General features: G+C 52.3%; 8 protein-coding genes across 8 annotated transcripts; 4 read left to right on the forward strand and 4 right to left on the reverse strand.

Moving 5' to 3' along the window:
• Positions 1-466: 466 nt before the first annotated feature.
• CkaCkLH20_02060 (uncharacterized protein) lies at positions 467-1396 on the forward strand (the record flags this gene model as incomplete). Its single annotated transcript, XM_038884779.1, has 1 exon — positions 467-1396. One exon carries the CDS (start codon positions 467-469, stop codon positions 1394-1396), a length of 930 nt encoding a protein of 309 aa, XP_038749567.1.
• Positions 1397-2295: 899 nt separating this feature from the next.
• CkaCkLH20_02061 (uncharacterized protein) lies at positions 2296-5522 on the reverse strand (the record flags this gene model as incomplete). Its single annotated transcript, XM_038884780.1, has 6 exons — positions 2296-3215; positions 3261-3426; positions 3472-3592; positions 3648-3675; positions 4343-4683; positions 4738-5522. The coding sequence occupies 6 exons, from the start codon at positions 5520-5522 to the stop codon at positions 2296-2298; spliced, it is 2361 nt and encodes a 786-aa protein (XP_038749568.1).
• A 479-nt stretch (positions 5523-6001) lies between these two features.
• CkaCkLH20_02062 (xap5 domain protein) lies at positions 6002-7153 on the forward strand (the record flags this gene model as incomplete). The annotated part of the gene is made up of 2 exons (XM_038884781.1): positions 6002-6727; positions 6776-7153. 2 exons carry the CDS (start codon positions 6002-6004, stop codon positions 7151-7153), a joined length of 1104 nt encoding a protein of 367 aa, XP_038749569.1.
• Positions 7154-7240: 87 nt separating this feature from the next.
• CkaCkLH20_02063 (uncharacterized protein) lies at positions 7241-7678 on the reverse strand (the record flags this gene model as incomplete). Its single annotated transcript, XM_038884782.1, has 1 exon — positions 7241-7678. One exon carries the CDS (start codon positions 7676-7678, stop codon positions 7241-7243), a length of 438 nt encoding a protein of 145 aa, XP_038749570.1.
• A 3276-nt stretch (positions 7679-10954) lies between these two features.
• Positions 10955-11571, forward strand: CkaCkLH20_02064 (uncharacterized protein; the record flags this gene model as incomplete). Its single annotated transcript, XM_038884783.1, has 2 exons — positions 10955-11346; positions 11406-11571. 2 exons carry the CDS (start codon positions 10955-10957, stop codon positions 11569-11571), a joined length of 558 nt encoding a protein of 185 aa, XP_038749571.1.
• Positions 11572-12069: 498 nt separating this feature from the next.
• CkaCkLH20_02065 (alpha-n-arabinofuranosidase a) lies at positions 12070-21321 on the reverse strand (the record flags this gene model as incomplete). Its single annotated transcript, XM_038884784.1, has 9 exons — positions 12070-12309; positions 16741-16991; positions 17052-17184; positions 17243-17737; positions 17790-17935; positions 20285-20303; positions 20363-20670; positions 20727-21049; positions 21101-21321. 9 exons carry the CDS (start codon positions 21319-21321, stop codon positions 12070-12072), a joined length of 2136 nt encoding a protein of 711 aa, XP_038749572.1.
• A 1164-nt stretch (positions 21322-22485) lies between these two features.
• CkaCkLH20_02066 (short chain dehydrogenase) lies at positions 22486-23497 on the forward strand (the record flags this gene model as incomplete). The annotated part of the gene is made up of 3 exons (XM_038884785.1): positions 22486-22540; positions 22597-23109; positions 23166-23497. The coding sequence occupies 3 exons, from the start codon at positions 22486-22488 to the stop codon at positions 23495-23497; spliced, it is 900 nt and encodes a 299-aa protein (XP_038749573.1).
• Positions 23498-24583: 1086 nt separating this feature from the next.
• CkaCkLH20_02067 (gcn5-related n-acetyltransferase) lies at positions 24584-25159 on the reverse strand (the record flags this gene model as incomplete). The annotated part of the gene is made up of 1 exon (XM_038884786.1): positions 24584-25159. The coding sequence occupies one exon, from the start codon at positions 25157-25159 to the stop codon at positions 24584-24586; it is 576 nt and encodes a 191-aa protein (XP_038749574.1).
• Positions 25160-25393: the final 234 nt, after the last annotated feature.

Consider the following 25393-nt stretch of genomic DNA (forward strand, 5'->3'; position numbering starts at 1 on the left):
TGTCTAACTAAGTCATTGCATGTGTAACTGGGTTCATATATTGCAAGTAAATTGCGAGAGGCTTATCAAATACACAGCTGTGAAATGAAATCTACACAAGATGCTCTGCCTAACGATTATGTGACCTTGCGCTTGGAGCCTGACATACTGGACACCGCAGGATCGATTTCTCAGGCGAGAGCCTAGCATTGGTTGCGTCGTCCAGAGTGCAACGGCTGGCCACTGCGAGATCTTATTCACCGCAAGATAAGATGGAGGAAAACCAACGGAAATCAGGCGGTGAGTCCGGGTGGTCGCCTTTGGCTGTCCAGGCAAACATTGGCACGCCCATGTGCCCGTACCAAGTGGTGATACATGTGTCACCGACAGCCGATACTGTTAATACTACAACAAAAGGCATTCTCTACCCCAAGACTATGTTCATTAAGTTCAACCAATCCTATTTCCAAATCACATCAAAATCATCATGTTCCGTCCGTGGACTTACAACCCTCAACCTGAGCCACAATTCCCCTGGGCCGGGCCTGGGCAGGCCTTCAACAATGTCCACACCGGCGATAGAGTCAACATCAACACCAACAACTTCAACGCCTTCCCCCGAGCCAACCCCCACCCGCCCTTCAACCTCAACGCGGGCCCGCGCCTCTTCAACTTCGCAAACCTCTTCAACACCACAAACAACTTCCCCAACGGGCCCCTCCGCCCCGACGGCCGCCTCCGCAACCGCATCACCGTCCTCCTCCCCGACGGCACCCGAATCCTCGTCGACCGCGACGTCATGCACGAACACCTCCCGCGCACCCGCAACGCCGTGCCGGGCGCCTACTTCGCGGTCCCCGAGTTCCTGCGCGGCTACAACCCGGGCCTCGACCCGGCCGGCTTCGACCGGCACCGCTTCCAGGACGCCTTCGCGCGCGCCGCGGGCTTCGTCTTCCGCTACATCGAGATGCTGTGCCGTTCGAACCGCGAGGCATCCGACGGCTTCGACCTCTTCGCGCGCCCGCGCTTCCTCCTGCTCAACGCCCGCAACCGGCTCGACACCATCCAGGAGATCTACTGGCACCTGTTTCTGCTGTGCTGCGTGCTGGACCAGGACCGCGCGTTCGGATGCTCGGATATGTTCGCGCGGCCGATCGGGGAGTTTCTGGTCGAGTTCATGCCGCGGGTCGAGGCGTTCATGCCGCCCGGCGCCGCGCAGTTGTTGTTTGTCGGGTACGCGAGGATCTTTCGCGAGACGAGGGTGGAGATTGGGTTCTTGAGGGAGTTGTGGGAGATGATGGATGACATTGACCAGATGCGCCTACGGGAGACGATCGGGCCTCAACTGGCGGGCAATGGGATGGGAAACAACGCTCATCGTATCTGGACTGCGCTGAGGCACTTGGGATTGGTTTGAGTTGGGACATTGGAGTTGAATCTTTTGTCTTGTTCTGGAAAAGCTTGCTGTTTTGATTGTGCATTACGAAAACATGATATTTTCACGGAACGTGGGATATTGGGATATATACGGCTCAGTTCAATTGAAGTATTCATAACGAATGATAGCTTTTCAAAGTTCCCGTGTGATAGCAGATGCTGTAGATCAACTGTGGCGAGGACCCTAAGCAATTACCTTCGACTTTCCTCACCCCCTGTTCTCTTTAAGCCTTCCAAGATCTCCAGTATCTTATCCTCCAAACCTGAAATCGTGCTCATATTGATCCAATTTTTGTAATGTACGAGTCTAAAGTCTGAGTCTGGGGGAACAGTAGACGCAGTTCTTCCTGTTGATACCGTGAGGGCAAGTTCTGTTGATCGGAATACAGCTGTCGTGAGGACTGTCGGAATCGAGACATCGTTCGGCCATTGTGATGGTTTGATGACGAGAATTGGTAGGATGAGTTGAAGGTTCGAATTATCTTTTGTTTGAAATTAGTTACTTGGTTCTAACAACTAGATTTTCAAGGTTCACGGCAGACTGCGGCTTATTTATGCTTTTCTTCACATCTGTGGTCTAGGTGAATGATGAAGTTCGTTGCCCACACAGCTGTTGGCCGGGGACATTCACTTAACAATGTCCTTCTGATCAAATCTTCAGATAGTGACTGTGAGATATGTTCACTGCCAGCATTGATGATCTGAATCATCTGCAGCAAGCCTAGCCCGGCTTGATCGGGTTAGAAAGCCTCGGAAAGTGGCCGCTTCACGGACGCGTGGCAGCATAACAAGACGGAGTTTTGGCGTGTGAAGTTGATCAGGAGACGTTTCGTTCTCGTCACGTCCCGAAAGCTCATTCTAATTGAGTCCTATTCCTCATCACTTCCCTAGCGTTGGCAGGTCCGCCAACCTGGTTTTCAGGAAACCGCAAAAACTCTGATACACCGAGAAAGAGTCCCCTTGCCTCCATCGGCAGTGAACAGAGATCCCGTCTCGTGCCACGCTCAGAGAGATCTCGAACGCAAACCTGCATTCCTCCGAGCCCGTCCGGTCTACCGTCTTGCCCTCCCGCTCCTCGCGCATCTTCTTTCGCCTCCACGCTCGGCTCCATACATCTTCCCTAGCCTTCCCCAAGCCGACGAGCTTCTCACGATCCCACTCCCACGAAATCAGCTCCAGCGACGCCATCAGCTCGTGCACCTTATCCGCCTCCCTCGCAACTCCCCCGTCCAACGAAAACCCAATCACCTCAGTTTCCACACTCGGCGGCAGCACCCCCTTCCACTGCGCAGCCGCCAACCCCCTCGCGGCCTTATCAGAAGGCCTCATCGACCCAAAACTCCACGCGACGGCCCATCTCCTCGTGTGCTGTCCCTGCACGAACTCCGTCACGGCGTAGTTGTCAATCTTGTGCTCGCGGAGCCTGCCGATGAACGTCTCGAAGCTCGACTTCATCCCGAACATGGCCGTGTACCACTGCACCCGCTCTCGCAGGACGAGCGAGTCTTCCAGGATCCTCCCGACGAAACCGAGCTCGCCGCCGGAGGTGAACTGCTCGTTCGGCGCCATGGTGAAGGCCGACTTCTTGGGGTCGGCCTTCTTGGACGCGCAGATCTCGGCTTCTTCTTCGGATTTGTAGAAGGGCGGGTTGGTCATGACGAAGTCTAGGGTATCGGCACCCAGCTCGTCTAAGGGGACGAGGTTGTCTTCTGGGCGGCGGGCGACGACGGAGATGCGGTTTTGGAGGTTGTTGCGGTCTATGTTTCGTTTGGCGTATGAGATACTTTTGTCGTCGATATCTGCACGTGTTAGATTTCCGTCAACCAGTAGTGGGGAACTCCTACCAGTCGCGAAGAAGGACCATCGTCGCTGGGTGCACCCGAGGAGGGGGTAGATGCAAGATGCGCCAGTGCCAATGTCCAAGCCAACTACCTTGCGATCTGGATCATCGTAAGTGGTGCTGTCCATCAGTTCCTTCAGCCATAGGATGTAACGATGCCTTTGCGGCACCTGCAACTATTAGCATAACCTCGTTTTTGAAAGAATGGACCCTACTCCTGGAGCGAGGCGGTCGTGTGGAAAGTCAACTTCCAGGCCGAACTTTGTTTTGAGAAGCGTCTTGTTCAGTTGTGATACCGCAAGAGGATCGTTAAAGTCGAGAGAGTTCCCGCTCAACCTGCTTCAAGGTTAGTCTTGTTCACACCACAGAGGACTCGGAGGTGGCAGGTTACATGGCACCAAGCGCAGGGTCCTCTCTCCCTAAATCGCTCAATTGAAATGTCTCTGAGAAGAGTTTGCTGTAATATGTATCTGCATGTGTCCCAGGTTCTGAGGGTCTCGAAGTTGACTGTTCAGCGCGACGGACAGCTTGCGCTAGGGACGCATCGTTGGCGGGAGGCGCGTCGGCATCGGAATGTCGCCTCTTTTTGCCTATCATGTCTGTTTCGATCGCCGAAAAAAAATGAGGTATGGACTGAGAAGACCGAGCTTCTTCTTTTTCAGCAACTGCAAAATAAGAACAAGATGCACATGAACGTATAAGTAACGCGGCGCAGTACGGTCTTTTCCTCCAAGTTGAAGATGTTTAGGGAGGCCAATTTACCAATCAGCAGATTTCGTGTGGGGCATTTCGTGGGATATGACAATACCACACATGCAGCAAAGCAGCAAATGTCTTTGACGCATACAAATACCCCGTTAAATTCCATTCACACACATCAATGAACAAGAATCTCACTGAAGAACAATCAGAGACAAAGCCGTTTAACTTTCTAGCTCTCAGCTGAGCTATAATTACCCTTCCAGATGTGTGCTCATGAAAATGTCCAAAATTGAAACAAGGCAAGGGAAATCCACACTGTCGTTATGCAATGCCGTCATCTACTCATCCATCATATGCCGCAGGCTCATGAACTTCATTACTGACCCCACATCAACACTCTCCAGCGCCAGCCCTCCAGGTACTGCATGTCACTATCAACGACCTCGATGTCTCCCCTTTCGATCTTGGCGCTGAGCCTCTTGAGGCGCTTCGAGACCGTCTTGGCTACTAGTAGAGACACCTCATTGGAGAAGACGTAAAGGACGGCGAAGACGAAGAAGGCGATGCTGGCAAAGCTGTTGCGACCGAGCACACTATCCTTGATGCGTTCGAGAAGGGCCTTGCTACGGGAGAAGGCGTACTCTGTGTTGTTAGTTGCCATGCTGGTCCCCTTATCCGCCGTTGAGCGTCGAAAGATTCTCTTCACGGCTGGGATAAAAGTTGCCCTGGGATAGTTAGCTGACGCCGCCCAAAGCAGCGAATGACGAAAGGCCACTCACACAGCACCACCGATGAGCCAGTTTCTCCAGCGATGGTTTTCACCCTCCTTGATCACCACCCCCACCTCCTTCCGCAGAGTCTTGAGGTCCCCCAGGACGATGCGTCCTTGGGCCTGGATCTGGTTCTCCAGGTCCAGCGACGTGGCACCGTCGAGGCGACCTCTCTTGCGCTGGAGAGATAGGTACTCGCGCAGGGCGAACTGCGTGCTCGTCTTGAGCGACTTGAGGTCCTGCGTCGTCGTCGTGAGAGGGTTCAGGGCGGTGGCGGGCTTGGGGACCTCGGCCATGGTCCCGTGCTGTGAGTGAGGGGTGGGATAGGCCGCGGGACCTGCCATCTGCTCGATCGGAGGCTGGACGGCGACGGCTGGGATCGGCGGAGGCGGACCATAGTTGCTGTATGGCGCCGAAGGCGTCCCGGGCTGGGGTGGACGGGAATACTGGTCGGACGGCCGGGGATAGTCGTCGGGTCGCGACGGACGATAGTAATCTTCAGCAGCAGCCCGGGAGGGACGGGAGTAATCCTCAGGCTTGGAAGGGCGGGGGTAATCTTCAGGCCGGGACTGACGAGAAGGATCTTCAGGCTTGGAAGGGCGAGAGTAGTCCTCAGGCTTGGAGGGACGAGAGTAGTCCTCAGGCTTGGAAACACGGGAGTAATCGTCAGGCTTGGAAGGACGAGAATACTCAGACTGGGACGGACGATACTGGTCTCCCGTTGGTGCTCCTGACGGATAAGCGCCAGGGCCGTTGTACGGCGCGGATGTCTTGTCAACCGGCCGAGTTTCCATGGTTATCCCGGGTATCAAGACGCAAACGGGTGACACCAAATTAGCGGCGGTGAGGGGAGCTTCAACAAGTACAACCGAGACCGAGAAGCCGTCGAAAAGCGGATCAAACGGGTCTATCTTACTGAAATGCAAACAGAACGAAGACGAAACAACTCGAGGAGGGGACTAATGGTCACATCGGCAAGGACAAGGCGATAATATGAGCTATGAGATAATGAGGTGGCGGGGGAATTGGAGCGAGAACAGCTCACTCGCCTCGCCTCGCTTGACAAAGTGACGGGGCAAGCTGAAAGGCGGGATGAAGTGGGGCTGCCAACGGAGGGTCCACCGCGGGATGTGGGTCCAGTCACACCGTGGGAATTGAGGCCAAAAAGCGACGCCGCACGTTGCTTGCATTTGCTGAATGTCGTCAACTTTGATCTTCAGCCGATCACTTTCGTCGTCTCGACACCTCAAGGCCCTGCCTATCTCACCCAACAATGTCCGACCAAGCGCCGTCGCGCTTTACGGCGCCCAATCAAACCACTACCGAAAGATTGTCGAGCAACACCGTCGGCCTCGTCCAGCTCTCCGACTTCCGCAAGCGACGCGCCGAAGTCCTCGATCAGCAAGAACGCGAACGAGAAGCCGCCCTCTCCGGCACCTCCACCCCCAATCGATCACACTCGGAGACGCCTGACCCCGGTAGTGATTCGGGCAGCGGCGCGAGCAAGCCGAAGAAGAAAAAGAAGAAGGTCGGCGGCAGCAAGCTGTCTTTCGGCGACGATGAGGAAGAGGAAGAGGAGGGCTCGGTGCCGATAAAGAAGGGCAAGAAGGATGCGGAAAAGGATGGCGCCGACAAGGGAGAGAAGAAAACCAAAGTCGTCGCGAACTCTTCCGTGGCGTTCGTGCCCAAGGTCATGTCCAAGGCTGCCTTGCGACGCGAGGCTGCGGAGAGAGAGGCTTTGCGACGCGAGTTTCTGGCCATCCAGGAGGCTGTAAAGGCCACCGAGATCGCCATTCCCTTTGTTTTCTACGACGGCTCCAACATACCCGGAGGAACGGTGCGCGTCAAGAAGGGCGACCACGTCTGGGTGTTTTTGGACAAGAGTCGCAAGGTCGGAGCAGAACTGGGAGTCGGAGAAAAGGCCAATGCACGGAGAGAATGGGCACGAGTTGGAGTGGACGACTTGATGCTTGTGAGGGGGTCGATAATTATTCCGCATGTGAGTCAATTCTTCCTTCGATTGGTGGGTATGTTCTAACTGTTCCAGCACTACGAATTCTACTTCTTCATTATCAACAAGAGTACCGGCCCCGATGGCCAGCAGTTATTCACATATTCCGCGGAAGCTCCTCCCAAGACAGAAGAGTCTGAGACCGAGGAGGCTCCCGCGGTCCCCGACGGTGGCCTGACTACCGCGGCGGCGCTCAGGGCCAAGGCGACCGCGGCGAAGGCGCTCCCCGATATCAATACCCTCGAGGGTGCGACCGACGACGCGACTCTCACGAAGGTGGTGGATCGGCGCTGGTATGAGCGCAACAAGCACATCTACCCAGCGAGCATGTGGCAGCAGTTCGACCCCGAGAAGGATTACCAGAACGAGGTTCGGAAGGACGCCGGCGGTAACACTTTCTTCTTCTCGAGGTGAGAGGCGATGTATCGTCGTCGAGGAGACATATCAGCCGGGGGCGGGTTGTGGAGAGTGATCATGCCGAAAGGCTGTCTCGGACTTCTTTCAGCCCGCCAACATCCGCATGGCGACGAGAGCGCCGATGATGAAGATCCACCCCGGCCAGAAGACCATGATGATCAACATGTTACCCCCGGGCCCGAGTATAGTTGTCGCGAACTCCATGAAGACCTTTTTCCTCAGCTGTCGGATCTTCTTGGAGTTCCACGCGCTTCGTGTCGATTTCCGGAGCGTGCAGAACGTTTTCTGGGAAAACCAGGCCGAGTGAGCGACGAACAGCCTGGTCGCGACAACCCCAGACGTGAGGGTCGAACTGGCGAGCAGGTGGCCGTAGACGAAGAGGAGAGACGAGGCCAGGGTGACGAGCCTCTGGAAGCGGACGGCGAGGTCGAAGGTCGGTCCGAGGAGGGCGATGAGGGAGCGCTGGCGGATATTCACGCCGGGCTCGTGCGTCGACGAGGTCAGGATGGCGACTTTGTTCATGATGGCAGACGAGGTATCAGCAAGGGCCTGATCACGACCTACAGCGGTGCCTCTGGGGTGTCTTGAGGAATGAGAAGGGGGAGGAGCGGGGTGGTTGCCGCCATCAGGAGGGGCGGCGGCATGCTCAGCTTGTCGCAGTTGGAGATATTTATTAACAGGCCGCATCAGGTCACCCAACGACTGAATGCAACAAAACCCATCTAACCCCTCCCACGGGACTGACTCTTTCTGGTGGACTTTGCGGCTACGGCGCTTCAGGTGTCTCTGGTATCCGGGACTCTTTTGTGAAACTGAATCGGACGAACGAACGTGGACTTGGTCCCTGATAGTCGTCGGCGCGTTCCTTTCGCCTATGTACCTAACACGCCTCTTGTCTAGAAAATTCCACATCCTCCACTCTGCTCTGTATCAACAGCCAACTCGGGGAACCTGGAAAGTCGAAGACTCGGGAAGCTGTGACCAAGAGGCCCCACCCGACGATTCCCTCCTCTTCCATTTTGGCCAAACCAAGGCACCCACGTGGGGCACTTGGCTCGCGCGGGATCGGTTCGTGAGCCTTCGAATCGCGCGTCGCGGGAAATGAGAACGTGGATTGACGAGGGTTGTGATTCGCGGATGGCCCGGATGGGCGAATCTGCAAGTTTCCATGTACGATCTGCGTGCGGGTTGGTGGGCTGGAAACTGTTTACCCCTCCCCCGCGCTTCGAAAAGAAGAAGGCGGAATCTAGACCCTTTGATTGTCTTCTGACTTGGTTCTTGTTTGCCCGAGATTCTATCACGAGGAGAGAGGACGTGAGATTATAGGAAGAGAAGAGAGGCAATACAGTAAGCAGATTGGGGCGAGATTCAACTGCCCGAATAAGACTCTGCATGTTTGCAACTCTCAAGGGTTGATCTTTCTTCTCTGCAGCCCTTCGCGAGAAAACCTGGGCGCGGGACTGTTTGATCACCCAGTTTACCCCTCATCACGATAGATCTTATCTCTCTCGATGAGACACACTACTCCGGAGGCTTTGGGCCTGTCGGGAAGGATGTTGGGGGCCATGTGCCCGGCTCCGTGACTCGGGCCCCGGGCGTGGGTGATGGAAGCATCTTCATAGGCTCAGGTCTTCCCGCTTGTTCCGCCTGTTTCTGGATGGCCCGGAGCATCGGGACCGACCGGAACCTGATGGAAGCAGACTCCAGCCACAAATTACGGACGCCACATTCATGTGGCTGATGTCTTTCGGGTAGCCGAGTTGAGTATTCCGGTTCTCTCACATTTTCCTCGTGAGATTTCATCGAGTTCATCGACTGAATGAGCTTCACTCGTTCGCAATGCGCACATGATCTTTTTACTTCCTTTTTTTGAGTTCTCAGTTCATATCTTCTTCAACGTGGCTCGAGTGGCTGCGACTGTTCATCTTCAACCATCTCATGCTCATTCTCATACTCATTCATCTCAGGCCCATCAGATCTGGCGCTGTCTCTTCTTGTCAGGCTGAGCCATTGAATTGAGCGCTTCCCAAGCAAACCCCGATCTTTGGTGAATGCCAATCTTCTCACACTGCACGTTCCGCGATGGTGACACATGCGTGTCTGATTTCCGAAGCCACTCGACGCCGCGGCAACTTTATGCGGCTGGTGCCGTCGTGAGAAGTGAGACCTTTCGTATCCTGCCCTGAGACATGCTACCATAGAAATTCCTGTTTGTTGTCTCCGTCGACCAAGTATGGCATGATCATCTCTCTCGCTGTCGATTCATTCTCACCGTCTTCGATACAAACACCACAGGAAAGAATCTGGACGCGTTCTCAACTACCCCAGCGACCGCTGGATAGTTACAGACCGCTCCGCTCAGCTCCCCAAAATACTCACCGGCGATGAGGCGGTCAGATCCGGTGCGCCCTCCCGAAACCGATAGACCGTTTCCTGGGGCTACACAGCAGAGAAGGTCAATAGAGTTCACTCGGCCGAACAAGTTAAGGTCGCGATCCGGCCAGTCGTTCAGGAACGAGTCGAGTCGGTGAAGAACACACACAGCCTCAACCGCTGTAACGTTTCTTGCGCTACAGAATGACGGAGGCGAGAAGCGGGCAGCTCTTCGAAATCTCTCCGAGTCTAGGAGTCTAGTACGGGTCTGAAATGGCTGGGTGGACAAAGATCCATCCCATGATTCCCGTCAGACTCCGCCCCGTCGATCGGCCCCGGTGGCATGACGAGCGTGACAAGCGCCGACCGAAAGTGGTCCCCTCGGTGGAGCGAAGCAGCGCAAAAAGGCCGTGGAGATTCAGCTCCGTCACCTTCGATGATGCATCTGCATCGATGCGATGCGGCAGTTGGCGATACCGTATTCACCCGCCAGCGTTGCGTTCCATTCACCACATGCATCGGTAAAGGTGCACTGTTCATCTATTCTTCCTCGTAATGCGAAGAATGTAACGAAGAAGATCTTGTCCCGTCCCATCGAACAAGACCGCCCAGCCGGCACCGAGCAGCCAAGGACCCTGAAGACCGTCCCAACACACCACACCGACCACCACGCCAGCCACCATCCCAACGTCCCTAATCGACCGGGGATCGTGGCTGCATTCGACGGGCTGTGTGTGTGACCGTTAATGCGCACCAAACCAGTGCCTTTAGACAAGCTTCCGCTGCCAATACGAGCCAGAGATCGGCCACCAGTAAGACTTGACTGTTTAGCTGCCGGCCTCCGCATGATGTGAAAGACAAAAAAGCCCATTCTAATAATGGCATCCTCGGTTCCGCCCAGGCGCAAGCAATGGTGCCTGCGTCCGTCGCAACCGGAATCGGAGAATTCGACGCGCTCCCTGCGGCCCCTCTTTTTGTTTCTCCCGCTTAGCTGCCAACGGCCATGATCCGCGGTACGTTTGGAGGGGTGATGCATGGGAAAAGAATGGGAGAATGGGCTGAAAGGCGATGGCATTCCCTCGCAGGAGGGGAATACGAGAAGAACAACTCGGTGCTACGTCATGTTTAGCGGCGTATAGCCCCCTCCGGCTTTACCGACTTTCATGCGACGGGGGCGAAATGGTATGGCTGGATGGAGTCACGGAACCAACCAACATCTGACGATCTTTTTTCTCCGACCCTTGATGAGGTTGAGTTTATTTAAACTGAGGTTCTCCCGTCCGAACATGACAGCTTATTCTCAGCAACCCGCCTCAACCTCGCAGAACAGTTCATCTCATCTCATCTCATCGCATCTTAATCCGATCTCACGACATCTCATCTAATCTAATACTTCTCATCTCCAAAACAGCCACCACCGCCAACATGCAGCTCCTCTCCGCCCTCCTCCTCCTCACACCCGCTCTCGCAGCGCCCCTCGTCGCCCGCGACGAGCCCAGCTGCGGCCAAAAGTCCGGAAAAGTCTCAGAATGGACCCTGACCGACTTCGACTTCCACGCCAGCTACATCTTCAGCACGCCCTCCCACCAGAACTCGTGGGGCTACATCAGCTTCAACGTCACCAACCCGGTCCTCGACTACGCCGTCTCCTGCGGGGCCGCCAGCAGCCGCCTCAACGACTTCTTCTACGGCGAGCAGGTGTACCAGTGCAAGGCGCCCGACGGCGAGAGCACGGCGACCTCGTTCACGTTCAGCCGGCCCGACGGCGCCGTCACGCTGAACCAGAGCTGGACTTGCAACGACGACCCTCAGTACCCGTAGGTTTTTCCTTCCTAGATGATGAGGATGAAGGATGGACGCTGATGATTTGTGACAGGGCACGATACACCGCTAAGGGTAACGCGGTTGCCGATCTCAAGTGCGAGGAGACGTCCTGGCAGAACCCCAACTGGACGATCGGCCAGTTCTACTCGACGCGGGACATCAAGTGCGACATTATTACTCTGCTGACTCCCATCAAGGAGATCCAGGGCGTTGCCTAAGGGATCCGAATCCTTCGAGAGGGCCGAGCGCATTCGGCCGATGGAACATGAATACTTGACGACTTGATGATCACCATTTCGCTTGCCTGCCGCTCCCTCAGGCTCGCAATGCATGGTTCTGGGACCCGGAGGATTACTGTCTCCGGGGACATAAAAAGGGAAATAGAAGTTACATAGCAGCGTGTCGATTAATTTTAATGTATCAATTGCCTTTCAACTCTCATGATCTCAACCCGAACTTTGTCCTTTGGGATGATCAATCAGGGGTGTTTATGAATCCATTCGCTCACAGGCGTCATTATAACACAATAGGGATTCCAAGGCAATCAAGTCATCCTAGATGCCTGTGAACAACAACTCGCCCAAGAAGTGAGAAAAGATGGAAATGCCCGTGCTACAGCGAGAGATTCACAAGCAGTAATTCACAGAAAAAGAAGTTTGGCAACATTGCTCATAATTGAAATCTAAAATCTTCATCTTAGGCAAGAACTCCTTTTCTCAAGGCTTGCAGGTGTTGCAGTTGGATCTACTCCAGTCGTATCTCCAATTCTCGTCCTTGCCGTTCTGCTCAGCCACCCCGTAGCTAATGTCCAAGCAGCAGCCCAGCTGGGTGCTGCGGCAGGTGAAGCCAGGCCAGGATGTGGTGCATGTGGCACTGGCAGAGGCGGCAAAGAAGATGCCGGCAAGGGCAGCGGTAAAAGTTGTCATTTGCATGTTGGCGGCGTTGAAGTTGTATCCCTGGGTATGTGTCAATACTTGAATCTCATCCCTTAAGGGCTGCACCAGGTACTCACACAATGAATTTTGCTTTGCATCTGAAGCGAGCGTGGTACGGATGAATGAAACGAAAGTGGGTTGGGTATGGTACTCTTGGAATAGACAAAGTAGTCAACCACCGGAGGGCAGAGCTTTTAAATAAGACTGCTTCGCGGGTTGACCGAGCCCAGCCAGAAACGTGTATGAAAGCAGCAATGCCTCAATTAATTATACTTTCCTTCCTCAGGGATTCGAATTCCGATATCAGCTTCAGAAGTGCGAGATAGAAGACGCAGAGATTGAGAATCATCCCGTCGGCTTCCGATGGCCTTGGCTTGGTCCCGCAGGATTCGTTCTGTCGGAGACATGACTTGGTGGATGCTCCGTCAATTACTTCCTGGTGTTAGCACGGCATCATCGATTCGAAATGTATCGTGTGATAGAACACTATTTTGTTAATTTCAACAGCAAGGTGTTCTGGAAATTCGGTTCTACTCTGAGAGGTTGATTCAGGAGCCCAACCATCCCATTATTCACCGGCTCCCATTATTGGGTCTGATAGGTCATCCGGTGGGAGAGTTTTACTGCGACAAATTTTAGTATGTTCGAGTCACGAACATGACTAGTTTTCCCGATTCTTCAATTTTCCCATTGGCTCTTCACAGTAAAAGATATTGAAGGTAGTTGTAGAGAACCGCCCTTTTCCGAATCCGATTGTTATGCAGCATTACTGCGTGTACTGAGGGGGCTCCCAGCCTTATTGCTGCACGTCCTATCTACGGGCTGTCAATAATATTGTATTCATATAAAAAGAATAAGAAATAAACGAGATCACTTCCTTCAAGAGGTTTGAATGAATAAGATGATTTGAAATTACTCTGATGAAATCAAGGGCTTGACAACCAAGAAAAGCTGAATGCCTGCTAAGTACCTATGATTTACGGTTTATGGTAACTGGACATCTCAGCAAGAAGATATGTCCAAAATTCCATCTTGGCAGCCATTCGTCGCCAGACTCCAGAAACCGACCAGTAATTGACGTGTTGTGCTTCAGTGCAGGCTTCTTCCTCGTCTCGATCTCCTTCTTCGCAACAATTTCGTGCAGCCTCGGTTGAACCATCAAAATGCCGATTCCTGGATTCAGACCCTAGTAACTTACACTATCAGGCCATGAACTTGGCCTCTACCGCGATGTGTGCATGCCCCTTCAAATTTTCTCAAGTGGAAAAATCAATATTGCATTCGGACAGCCAATCAGCGTGAGACAGATGGCAAGGCGTATCGCCAAGTTCGCCCAGTAAGACTGGCCGCAATGCAATTGGCTTACTTGATATCCCAACTGTATTTTTACAATCACTTACCTTCACCGCTTGAGAAGATCATGCCCATTACCCTTGATAAAAGGGCAGAGCGGACTCACACATTTCGACATAGGTCAAGCGTGAAACATCGAAGAATATGGCTGTTCACTACACTGTTGGTAGGTGACCGAGAGTTCATTACACCGAAAAGGACATTGACAAAATACCACAGTTAAAACAACAATCAAAATTTAGACCCTTACTATTGGCCAAACTCATGGCGCCCTGCAAAGATATCCCACCTTCCGAGCTCTGCAGTCGATGCTCCTCTATAGACCTCAAAGCCGTTTTGCGCTTGACGGCCACCGAACTCCGAGCTAGGCCACAGCAAGGTTGCTTAGTCGCTAACCTTTGCGACAAATCCGACAACGCTGAGTCAATTACGTGTGCTTTGTGTCGATTGTTCAGAGAGGGGCAGAATCACGTAACGTCAAAACCATCAACGGTTCAAGACTTACAGCTTCGCGCCTACTCCGGATACACCAAGACATTAGGCCAAACGTTCAAGCGACTCCCGGTTAGATTGCTTGATCAAGACATACCGCATCTTGCGGTGGTGCCATCGGATTCCAACGCACATCCGGCTTTTGGAGCAGGGGCGAGTTTCGTGCTTTGCTCGAGCACGATTCAAACGCATCATCAACTTTTCCAACCTCAAATCCTATCTCCGGAGGTTCAGTACGAAACTATTATTGCGAGCTTGGAGTTTTGTAAAAGCCGACACAAACTCCTATGCGGCAAAATCGACTGCCTCACTGGCCCTTCGAGGCTGATAGACTGTGGTGCTACTCCAGTGTCGGTGGTTAAGTCCCCGCCAGGGGTCCCCTATATCGCTCTCAGCTATGTCTGGGGACAGCATGGAAAGCATACTTCTATTTGGGGCACAAATAAGGCCGACCCAGCTGAAGCCATCGTCATTCCGAGTCTACATCTCCCAAGGAGTATCCTAGACGCCCAGATCGTGGTGCGGAAACTCGGGTATCGATATCTATGGGTTGATCAGATCTGCATCAATCAAGAGGATCCGGACGACAAACAGTCTCAGATCGAGATAATGGACAAAATCTATGGGGGGGCTGAGTTGACCATTGTCGCTGCTGCTGGTTCGCACAGTGACTATGGACTTCCCGGCGTATTTTCCAAGATGCGCCCCTCAACGCAAAGCTTGGAATTAGATGGACTTCGAATCATTCGCATGCCGAATGATCCACCGAGTCTCATCAGATCCTCCACATGGTGCACAAGGGCATGGACGCATCAAGAAGCCCTACTTTCTCGACGTCTTCTTTTCTTCACCGATTCCGAGGCTTACTTTGAATGCCATTCCATGCAGGCTCGGGAGTCCCTGGTCTGGGATTTCGACACTCTGCACTGCAAGCAAGGCAAGCTCTACTCCTTCTTCAACTCGGGTCTTTTCTTGCAGGGCATATCACATAACGATTCCTACGTGAGAACACCAATGTCTGCTCTCATCAGGTTCTACAATATTGTAAAAGATTTCACAACTCGAAGTATGTCTCACGAAGAGGATGCCCTGAGAGCCTTCATGGGTATCATTGCGCATTTGGAAAGCTATAAAATTCCAGTCTTTCAACTACAAGGAGTGCCATTTGTCACCCTTCCAACCATAAGGTCAGCTCCCACGACTTTTCTCCACAGCCTTCTTTGGGTATATGTAGAGAGAAGCCGACCGAAACCTACTTCAAGGCGATTAGAGTTTCCTTCATGGTCATGGGCAGGATGGAAGGGACAAGTCGAGTTCATCATGGAGTCAGATGAACTACACCGCCACCTCGAGCCTCAAGGAACCATCGTCGGTCTCAAACTGAATGATAATACCGAGGTGGGCTTGACCATGCTACACACGAGTCCTCTCGAGATATCCCACCTACCGGTGCTTGCCATCGCAATGAACGCACGCATGCTCGTGCTAGACTCTGTGGCCATACACTTCACTAAAGCACCACCAAACTGTCGGATAGTCAGTCGGGTAGTCCCGCCTGTGCGGCCATCACATTTGAACCAACCTCGTCCAGTTCCCCCGAGTCGTCGCGGAAGGAAACCAGTCCTCCCCAGATGGCTACCCCCCGGTTCAAAGGCCGTCATCCACTTGCATAAGTGGCCAAAGTTTATAACGAGGCTAACGGAATTTTGTACATCGAATAAACTCAGATTTCTCCTCATTGGAAACGCACCACGGATCCCCCGTTTGAAGGGCTCTGGAAGGATATATTTCTTGATACTCGAGCCCTGCGGAACCTCCTTTTCACGGATGGGTGTCTTGGAAGTAAAGGAGGACTTGGAATCGTTCAGCAAGTTTACACGCTTTGAGGAGTGTGTATCAATCATTTCATAGCCTTAGATTATTCTTTCTATCACATCTTTAGGTCCGCAATTAGTGACTTTTACTCTCCAAGTGCTAAGAGAAGTTGTGATTCTAAGAGATAGATTGTGAGAAAGTATAGCTTGGCAGTCACATGGTTCGGTATCCAAAATAAAGCATGGCCAAAGACTACTAATGGCCAGATATCCTAATTCCGTCGATTGTCCGACGGTTGTATTCTGTTGGCCGTCAAAGTATTCACGGTTCAACCACCTAAACAGCTTTAGGTTGGTGTAGCCAACTCACACTAGCCCTTGAAGACCAGTCACAGTCACACCTATGTATTTCGCTCTGTTAATTGTTCCTGTCTGAGCAGCAGGTAAATAAGCTGCATCTAGGCAACATAGTGGCAAGATCACCGGCGACAGCGCCAACGACGACGAGGACGATGACGACAATAGCGAGCATGTAGGAGAGGTAATCGCTTTGACACAGGACCAATATGGAGTTTAGCGTGTTTGTCTACTAAAAGCAGTATAGTTACATTATTACGTGCAACCATCTGATGAAGAATTGAATTACAGCACCGTCGTCAAACAATATCGCATGCGATCAAGCTGAGCTACATCGCAATGCCAGAGGCCTTCCACCTGACGAGTCCAGGATTGGATAGCCACGAAATATCCCAAACTGCACAGTCGAGCGAGTCTAAACCACCAAGACTCCAACCCCGAACTGGCCCAGTTCAACAGTGAAGATTCCGTCGGCATCTCCTGAAACGTTGATCACTGCGGGTGCAGCAATGACATCAGGGGTTTCGACAGAGTTGGCGTCGTCAGGGCCGGCCGTGATGGAAGTGAAAGAAGCCTCCAAGCCCGCCTTACCAGGGATTTGAATGCGAGCCTCAGTCGAATTGGAAGCGTAGTTGGCAAGCTTCACAATAAACTGGCCGTCTGTCTTCTTGCTTGCAGCCCACCAGACTAAATACGTGTTCACGGTTAATCGTAGATCACGAACATTAGGACTGTGAAAGAGCCTACCTGGATTGACCTCCGCGTCAGCCGTGACGGGAACGACAACATCACCGTGATTATTGGCGAACATCTTCTTAACATGGTACGACGGGGTGTAAACGATGCCGTTGGGCTTGTTGGTGAACGGGATGAGGTTGGGCTAGCCAAAGATACATTAGCAGAGTGCGTGAGTCTCCACGAAAGGAACAATGTCTTACAGTCCATTGACCGTTGACGGGATCGTAATTCTGCAGCGTAGGCGCATACGCGGCCAGCTTGATCAAATCCGCGTTGCGCTCCCAGCCCATCATGTAAACCGCCTCAGAACAGGCACCTCGCATGTCGGACCACTTGACGCCCCACCTGGCGTACTTGCCGATGAAGACAGGATGAGCGCGGTCCCAGTCGTCGTAGAAGTCGAATGCGTTGATGTAATTCTCCGGGACGTTGTAGTCATGGAAGTCGAGCCATGCACCCTCGGGGATTGGGTCCGGCAGGCAGTTGCGGTCGGATGTGGATGTGAGGATGGTGAGGTGCGGGTAAGCCTCCTTGATGGCGTCAAAGAACTGCACGAACCGTTGTTTGTAGGACTCGCAGCCACCAGCGAGATTATCTTCGTTTCCAATCTCGACGAACTTGAGTGGGTATGGCTCCGGATGTCCAAGAGAAGCGCGAAGTGCGCCTCCCGAGGTGTTGATGTCGCCGATGACAAACTGCACATGTTAGCCTGGGGTGATAGGTTTCGAATAGTAGAAGGTGACCAACTTCTATCTCGCGAATCGCGTCCTCAACGAATGGTTCAAGCTCCGCACCCATCAACGGCGGGAGGCCTGCAAGTCCAAGACCAGCCCAAACATCCAAGATAGGCTCCATAGACATGTCTTCGCACCAGTGAAAGTATTCCATGAGGCCTTTGATAGACTCTGTCAGCAGGAGATAGTTGTCTGTGGTTGTGAGGTAGACGATTTCCGTTAGGTTGCCAGACAGAGACTGGTGGTGATGCCAAGACTTGCCAATGTCTTCATATGTAGGTCAATTTCTTTTGAGATCAATCGCAACAACAGCATGAAGACAATGCGGGGCCATGTATGTTCAGTGCTGATGTTTGTCTTCTAGCCGCAAGCCCTGTGATACGCTCCTCTACCCATTCCGCGGATAGTTGCATCATTCCCGGTTTGAGCCGGAGGTTTCCCGCAACCGCGCCAATTACCACCCAGCGTTTGACATCGCAATGCAACGACACATAGAGAGATTACAATGTCGATCCACTCGGATGCCAAAGAAAAATCAAAACATGTCCGCCAAGGACTTTTCCAGCTGCATGAACAACCTAATTGGACGGCGCGCGATGTCGAGCTGTATCGTGGTGTTCTATAATGAGGCCGACTTTGCATAGGCACTGGCAGCATGGAGACGACGGCATTGCACTTGGATGGTTTAGGTATTCACAGTGATAGTAATGAAATGTCGCTGTTGAGCTTCACTGTACGTAATACACGAGCACTTAAACCCAACTGAGTTGTAACTGTCATGTTTGAAAACCTTTTTGTTCAGACTTTATTTTCAAAATGCCTCCCCGTAAACAGCCTGACCCAAAGGATTGGTTTACTCCCAGCGATATCCAAGTTCTATGAAACGTTCTTGCCACCGTTTATCAAAATCTTCTATGTCTTCGAGCTCATCCTCTCCCCATCTGTCCTCATCCGCCAGGCGATTAATAGTGTCTTCCGATACATCTTGACCCATGCACAATGGGCAAAGGAACAAACCCCCGGCACTGCCATAATGGCTTCCTCGGCAGGACAACCATTCCAAAGCTTGGCTGCCAGGCTGGCAACAAGGGCACAACCAGCGCAAGCCGGAGCATAAGCCGCATTCGCGCCCCTCAACCCATGCAATGACCTCCGGGACATTCAAGTCGTAGAACAAGAAATCGTTGTCAGGACTTAAGTAGGCAACGTCGATTTCAATTTCGGCGGTCTCTGACTCCATATCTGGAACCTTGAACGGACAAGGAAACTCGGACGCATCCACCGAATAGTTGTCGGTTTGTTGCAGAGGGTCTCTGAAGTATGTTTCGTAGTACCACATACCTGCGGAAGGATCATCAATATCGCCACAAAGCGTCTTTCGACAATTTCTTTGCAGACCAGTGTGGAAGATTCTCCGTCTTCTCGGATCAGTAGCGGCTGTAGGAGGCAGGACCGGGTGTCGAGCTTCGTGAATTCCAAGATTTCGAGCCAGATTTCCAAAGGTAGACATTTCCCCTTCAATGATGTGAGGTTGCTCGGGGACTGCCTAATGAGGTTTTCGACATAGTAGGCTGATAGCATGGGCCCGTCGAATAGCAAAACCGGCTGCCGAGTCCGAATGACATCCAGACACGACTTGTCGAGATTCTTCATACTTGATGCTGGCGGCTTTTCGATGGTCGCATAAGTGTAGAGAATAAGATAAGTAGAAACAGGCGCGGTAGAACTGTTTCAGAGACTTGAGAGGGGAAAGGATTTGTATCGAAGAAAAAAATACTCGAATGAGAAAAAAGCGAGGAAGAGCTTTTATTCACAATGTGGCTTTTGACCTTTGCGGCTTTCTGCCAAGCTGTACCGGAGATGGAAAAATTCAAGTTTGTGCCGTACAGGTTCTTAAGTCTCTTGTTCTGCGTTTTCGGTTATTTCTCCTCATCGCCAGGAACAGGAATCCAAAGTATTACACGTATAATTAGAGTACAGCAGCAGAACAACGGCTCAAGTCCACGTTTTTCAGATATCTCACAGATGATAACTGACGCTTATGGCGCACCACTAGCCTGACTGTAGTAACCAAAGATGCCTTTTGGTCGATCCAAATGATTCGGTAAATAGAGGTTCATTTCTCCAGTGACTAGGATCGTAGCCAGGGATCTTCCATTAACTCCTGCGCTGAGAGTCTGTCATCTGGCCTCCACTGGAGCATCTTTCGAATGAAAACTAGAAATTCATCCTTTTCGATTCCCTCCAGGTTTTCTTCTTCATCTTCGAGGGATGTCTCGGGAACTTCGACATCAAATACAAGGCGGCCTAATGACTGATGACGTTAGAGAGACAACGCGGCTGTATAGAAACAAAACAACTTGCCATCACTACCGAAAAACTCCTTCCAAGATGAGCCCCGTTCTAAAAGATCCTCAGGCGGTGGTCCCAACAGTGATATCATTCTTGCGAAGTGCGCCACTTTTGACGCCTTTGGATCTCTCAATCTGGTCTTGAACAACAGTTTACCTTCGAACAGATCCCATACCTGTTTTTGATGTTATCATGAGTAAGGTAGCCAACCATCCTGCGGCTGAGCTGACTTACCAACAAACCCAACGCCCATATGTCGATCTTCTCGTTCCATGGCACTCCAAGCACTATTTCAGGTGCTCGGTACAAGTCTGGCATGGCTTCTTCTTCAAAATCAAACGCACCCTCGTCGATTCTTGCATCTCCAAAGTCCGCTATTACCGGCTCCCCAGGTTGGTCCGGTATTTCAAGACCTGTAGACGCATAGATTATCCGGTCCCTTAGGATTTTCCGTGCACTCGGAAGCTCCAATTCGTCCTCGACGAGTCTGTCGAGAACACTGCGATCTTTGACCGACAGCATGATGTTTCCATCCTGTATGTCTAGCGTCTCACATCAACTCCCAATCATAGTGGCACGGCGTGCACAAGCCACATACCTGTATGAATTACCCTTGCAACTGAATGCAGGTAGTCTATCCCAAGCAAAACGCCGTAGATAAGACCTTTGAGAAGATTGGCGGGAACCTTGCCGCCCGCCATTTCTCGTATATCAGCCAAAGATATGCCGAGTGTCTCTAACACGAGACAAATGTGGTTTTCTTTCTTCCCAGGGAGCTCAAACGTGTTCTTCGCCACTCGTATGAGCCTAGCGCCAGGGTGGTCGGAGGTAATATCTCCCAAATGACGGAGTACGTTTTTCTCTACGGACGCTTGGCTATTTCCCGTAGCATATACCTTGAGAGTTGCGTAGGAGTGTTCCCTGGGGGAAAGTCAGTCTCTGTGTTCCACATCGTGACTGTGTTGAAATTACCGTAAGTCTCGACATAGCCACGAAGTCGATGCAGAACCAAAGCCGAGCTTCAGTAGAACCTGGTACCGTGATTCAAAGACCTCCCCAATCCTTACCGGATACCACTTGTCTGGGTCGTACCAGGAGAACGTCTCCTCCTCCAAACGGACAGTTTCGCTGTATATCTCCTCAGGCTCCGCATTTGACAACGGCCTCGGAGGCGACGCGTCGCGGACTGTCATGGTCTTTTCTCGCCGCTAACGTGGGCGGTGAAGTTGGGGTTTGGAGAAGTTGGGTTGAGGGAATTTGTGGGCTCATCTGTCAGCTGGTGAGCGCGTCCTGCATTTCTCCACAACCCGCAGTCTTGTGCAACCAGACCCTGGCCAACAGGTCCAGGGCCGATCATCCAAAAGACGCAATTCTGCAAAACGGAAGAGATGTCAAGTGGGAGAGAACCTGTTCTTAACACAGCATGTAATGATGAGGCATTGAGTAGGCTGTACATATATTGACGAATTGCCTCCACGATTGGAAAATCTGAAACACAAGGACACCTCAAGTATGCAATGGTAATTTTAATTCACTGGTCAAGCATGGGAAGTGTTTTTGTTGTTGTTGTCCGACAAGAATCAGAATAACCAAGTTGCAAGAACGGCTGCCTCAATTAGCAGTCGTCCCAAGCTTCGTTTCTTCGATTGTTTGTAGGCGTCTTGGGAGACAGGGTGATTTCGAGTTTTCGAGCTTTTGTAGCGACTATAGGGAGCCAGACTCGAAAATGCGCTGATTCATTTACACCTAGCACGTACTGAAGTACCAGCTCATAAATTCCAACCATTCTCACCACATGATTGCCCCTCAAACATACAAGATGGACCTTTGTGGAGATAGATTTTGGACTTTTTCCGTGCTCGGATTGCGTCCAGTCGTAAAGAGCAGAGATGAGACAATACTAATCATCCCCGAGTCGTGTGTAATTGACAAGGCACAGCAAGCGACCCTTCGGTATGTCATCTTACATTATTTCAAGGTACTTGTTACGAGGCGAGCTTATGCGCTGTTTACCTTGTTTTCTGCTGGGTTCGCTTCACTGTAAGTACCTCGGGATAGTGGATTTTCAATTCGCGGGAATAGGATCGGTCTGCCACTTTGGGCTCGCCGTGCCAGCTCCGGCCCGTTTGACTCATGCCCGCCTTTCTTCCGGAACTAAGATGGAGGCAGCGCTTACTCCACATTCCGCTGACTGCCGGTTTCCCGCAATAGGGCGCCTGGGTCTGAGGTGCTCGAGATCTACTTTCACTGGCCCGGAACGTGAGTATAAGAAGGTTTGAAATGGAGATTTCAAATGGCTCCCTGTTTGGGCCAAGAACTCGCTCATCCACTGCACATTGGCATCGGCCTTCGACATCATGAACCCAGTCAATACAAAGCCTTATACCTTGCCTGCTGACGCAACCTGGTTAAGTCAGTCCTTCCGGCGTCGAAGTAGATATTTCAGACCAAAAGCTAATGTCATCCAGTTACTGGTTGTTCCTCTGGCATCGGCAAGGCTTTGGCATCCTTGGTCGCAGGCAAGCAATCCCATCGTCTCATTGCCACGGCCCGCAAGCCCGCCGATCTGGCATACCTGCCTGATGATGAACCCAACATCCTCAAACTTGCCCTGGACGTGACTTCCCCCAATTCCGTCAACGATGCTTTTGAAGCCGCCGAAAAACATTTCGGGGAAGGCTTTCATCTCGATGTAGTCGTCAATAGTGCCGGTTATTCCTTGTCCGGGGACACGGAGTCGGCGACGGAGGAAGAGACCCACCAAGAGATGGAGACCTTGTTCTTCGGGACCGCCCGAGTGACAACTGGGGCTATCGGCATCATGCGCCAGCATCCCGAGCACCGAGGTGGTGTCATCTTCAACATTTCTTCCTTGGCTGGGCAGCTCGGCCTTGCAGGTCACGCTTACTACCATGCCGGGAAATGGGCCGTGGAAGGTTGGACGGAGTCTGTAGCACGAGAGATGCATCCTGACTGGAACAGTAAGCCTAAATCTTCTAGACATCGTCTTTGTTGACAACATCTCACATCCGTACAGTCAATTTCTGCATCATCGAGCCTGCTGCCGTCAAGACCAACTTTGAGGGCCATAGCAAAGCTCACACTGCGCCGCATCCAGCCTACGCAGCCCCTGACATGCCGCCTCGTGTTCTTGAGAAGTATGTCAATGCGGGTCTCAAGATGGGTGCCGGCGCTGAGCCTTCCGCGGTCGCTGAGGCTATTTACGACATTGCGAACCGTGGAGACAAGATCCCGCTCCGCGTTCCTTTGACGGCCAACGCATGGAAGATGATCAAGGCAAAATTCGAGAGTTTCTTACCGGAGCTGGAGGCCGTGAAGGATATTAGTGCTATGGGTCAGCAGATTTGATGGGTCTTTTTGGTGTCAAGACTGCCCATGTCCAATCTGCGCCGCTCAATACGACGTAGCAATTCCTTTATTAGGCAGCACATGTCGCCAATTAATAGCTAGTTGATCTGAGGGTTTTCCAAATTCCGATTCTGCAAATATCTACATATCTTTAGCTCAATCGCGTATTCTCTCACGGCTTGTTGCTGCTTTCTCGACATGCAAGACGGCTCTGCTGAGTTCGCGACATCCGCGGCAACGTCATACCCTTCGTTGGAAACCTTCCTCGACCGCCGATACCCGCGGCCGATCTCTATCAACTTGGGATTCGAGCGCTTCCGATGGCCCGCCTTTGCTCCGCTTCATGAGATCAAAGTTCTTCGGGACTCTACGAATGCGAATTCTGAGCAAGACCCATATCAAGTCTACGCTGAAGACGGTACGATCTCGCTACACGCTGTCGCCAGCGAGCCGTACACCAACCCTCCGATATCATCGTTGAAGGTTTCAGTTGACATCCTGGACCACCACGGCTCCCGGGACACGTGGGAAGATCTTCACACATTAGATCGCCCAGAAGACGACAGCGATGTCCCGTGTGAGTGCTGCGGTCGGATGCCGTATCGAGCACCGCAACCACTCGTTATTCACGCAAGTTCAGAAGCTCACGTTACCATCGGAGACATCGTGGGGCAGGTCAATCGGTACGTCAATGACCTGCGGGAGGATATACTCGAGGCCTTGGATGCTGCTGGTGAGTATGCTGGGCAGAGAAGTCCGGATCACTCTTTCTGGGTTGTATTCGGTGTCAATAGCATTGATATTGAAGAGGCAAGGACTCCTGAAGAAATGGCCAAGGTTTGGGAAGGCAATGCGAATGATGTGCGCCGTTTCCGTCCCGGCTTACGGTATCAAGAGATACGCCAACCTTTACAAGGATGACTGCCTACGATTTGCGGCACACTTCAATACTGCTTCAAAACGGGAAGTCGATTGAGGGGCTCTACTCCAGATATTATGTGGAAATCTGAGGCAAGCATTCTTCATATGATTTCTATAAGCGACCTTCCCCAGCGTCTTGAAAGTCTATCTCTTTTCGACACGTTCCTACCAGTCCACCAGGTCAGCCCTAATAATGGAATAAATCAACTCGTCCATCAGCACCCCGTCCTTGACCACCGCCTTCCTGAGACAGCCCTCCAGCTGAAAACCGCTCTTCTCCAATAAGCCCTGACTCGCCTTGTTTTCCGAGAACACGCCCGCCCAAAGCCTGTCAACCTCGACATGCTCATCGCCCATACCGGCCAACACCCAGCCCGCAAAGGCGGGAACCAGCTCCGTCATGATCTTGCGTCCCCAGAACTCTTCTCCGAGCCAATATCCCAGCTCGTAACCCCGCGAGTACACGTCCTTGCCGGGTACAAGACCGATGCTGCCCATGGCTCGGCCCGATGTGGGGCAGACGATGGCCCAGTTGCGGATCGGAGGGGTCTGGTTGATGGAGATCCAGCTTTCGGCCGCGGCGACGGTGTATGGCTGAGGGAAGGTGTTCCGCAGGTATTTCGCGACGGTCTTTGAATCCGCGGCTTGTGAGAGTGATTGGGCGTCGGAAGGGTGGTATGGACGGACGATGCTCTTGTCGAGGATGAGAATGGGCTTTGGTAACTCCGGTGGTGAAGCCATGTTTGGTTGGGCGTGGCGACGTTAGCCGACAGGATGCCTTGTGTGAGGTGAGTGACTTCCTCGGAAAATGTGATAGATTTTATCGTTGTTATTCTCGATGAGTGATGATTGAGCAGCGTCAAAGATTGGATGTTGACGGCACTCGATTTCAGGTAGTTGTTGGAGGTGAAAAAAGTATGACTCTCACGGCCTGTTTTGCAGGAAATGGGGCATCACACAGTTGGTTGGTTGCCC

The sequence above is a fragment of the Colletotrichum karsti genome (assembly GCF_011947395.1).
Source record: "Colletotrichum karsti strain CkLH20 chromosome Unknown Scaffold5, whole genome shotgun sequence".
In the NCBI taxonomy this organism is placed as follows: domain Eukaryota; kingdom Fungi; phylum Ascomycota; class Sordariomycetes; order Glomerellales; family Glomerellaceae; genus Colletotrichum; species Colletotrichum karsti.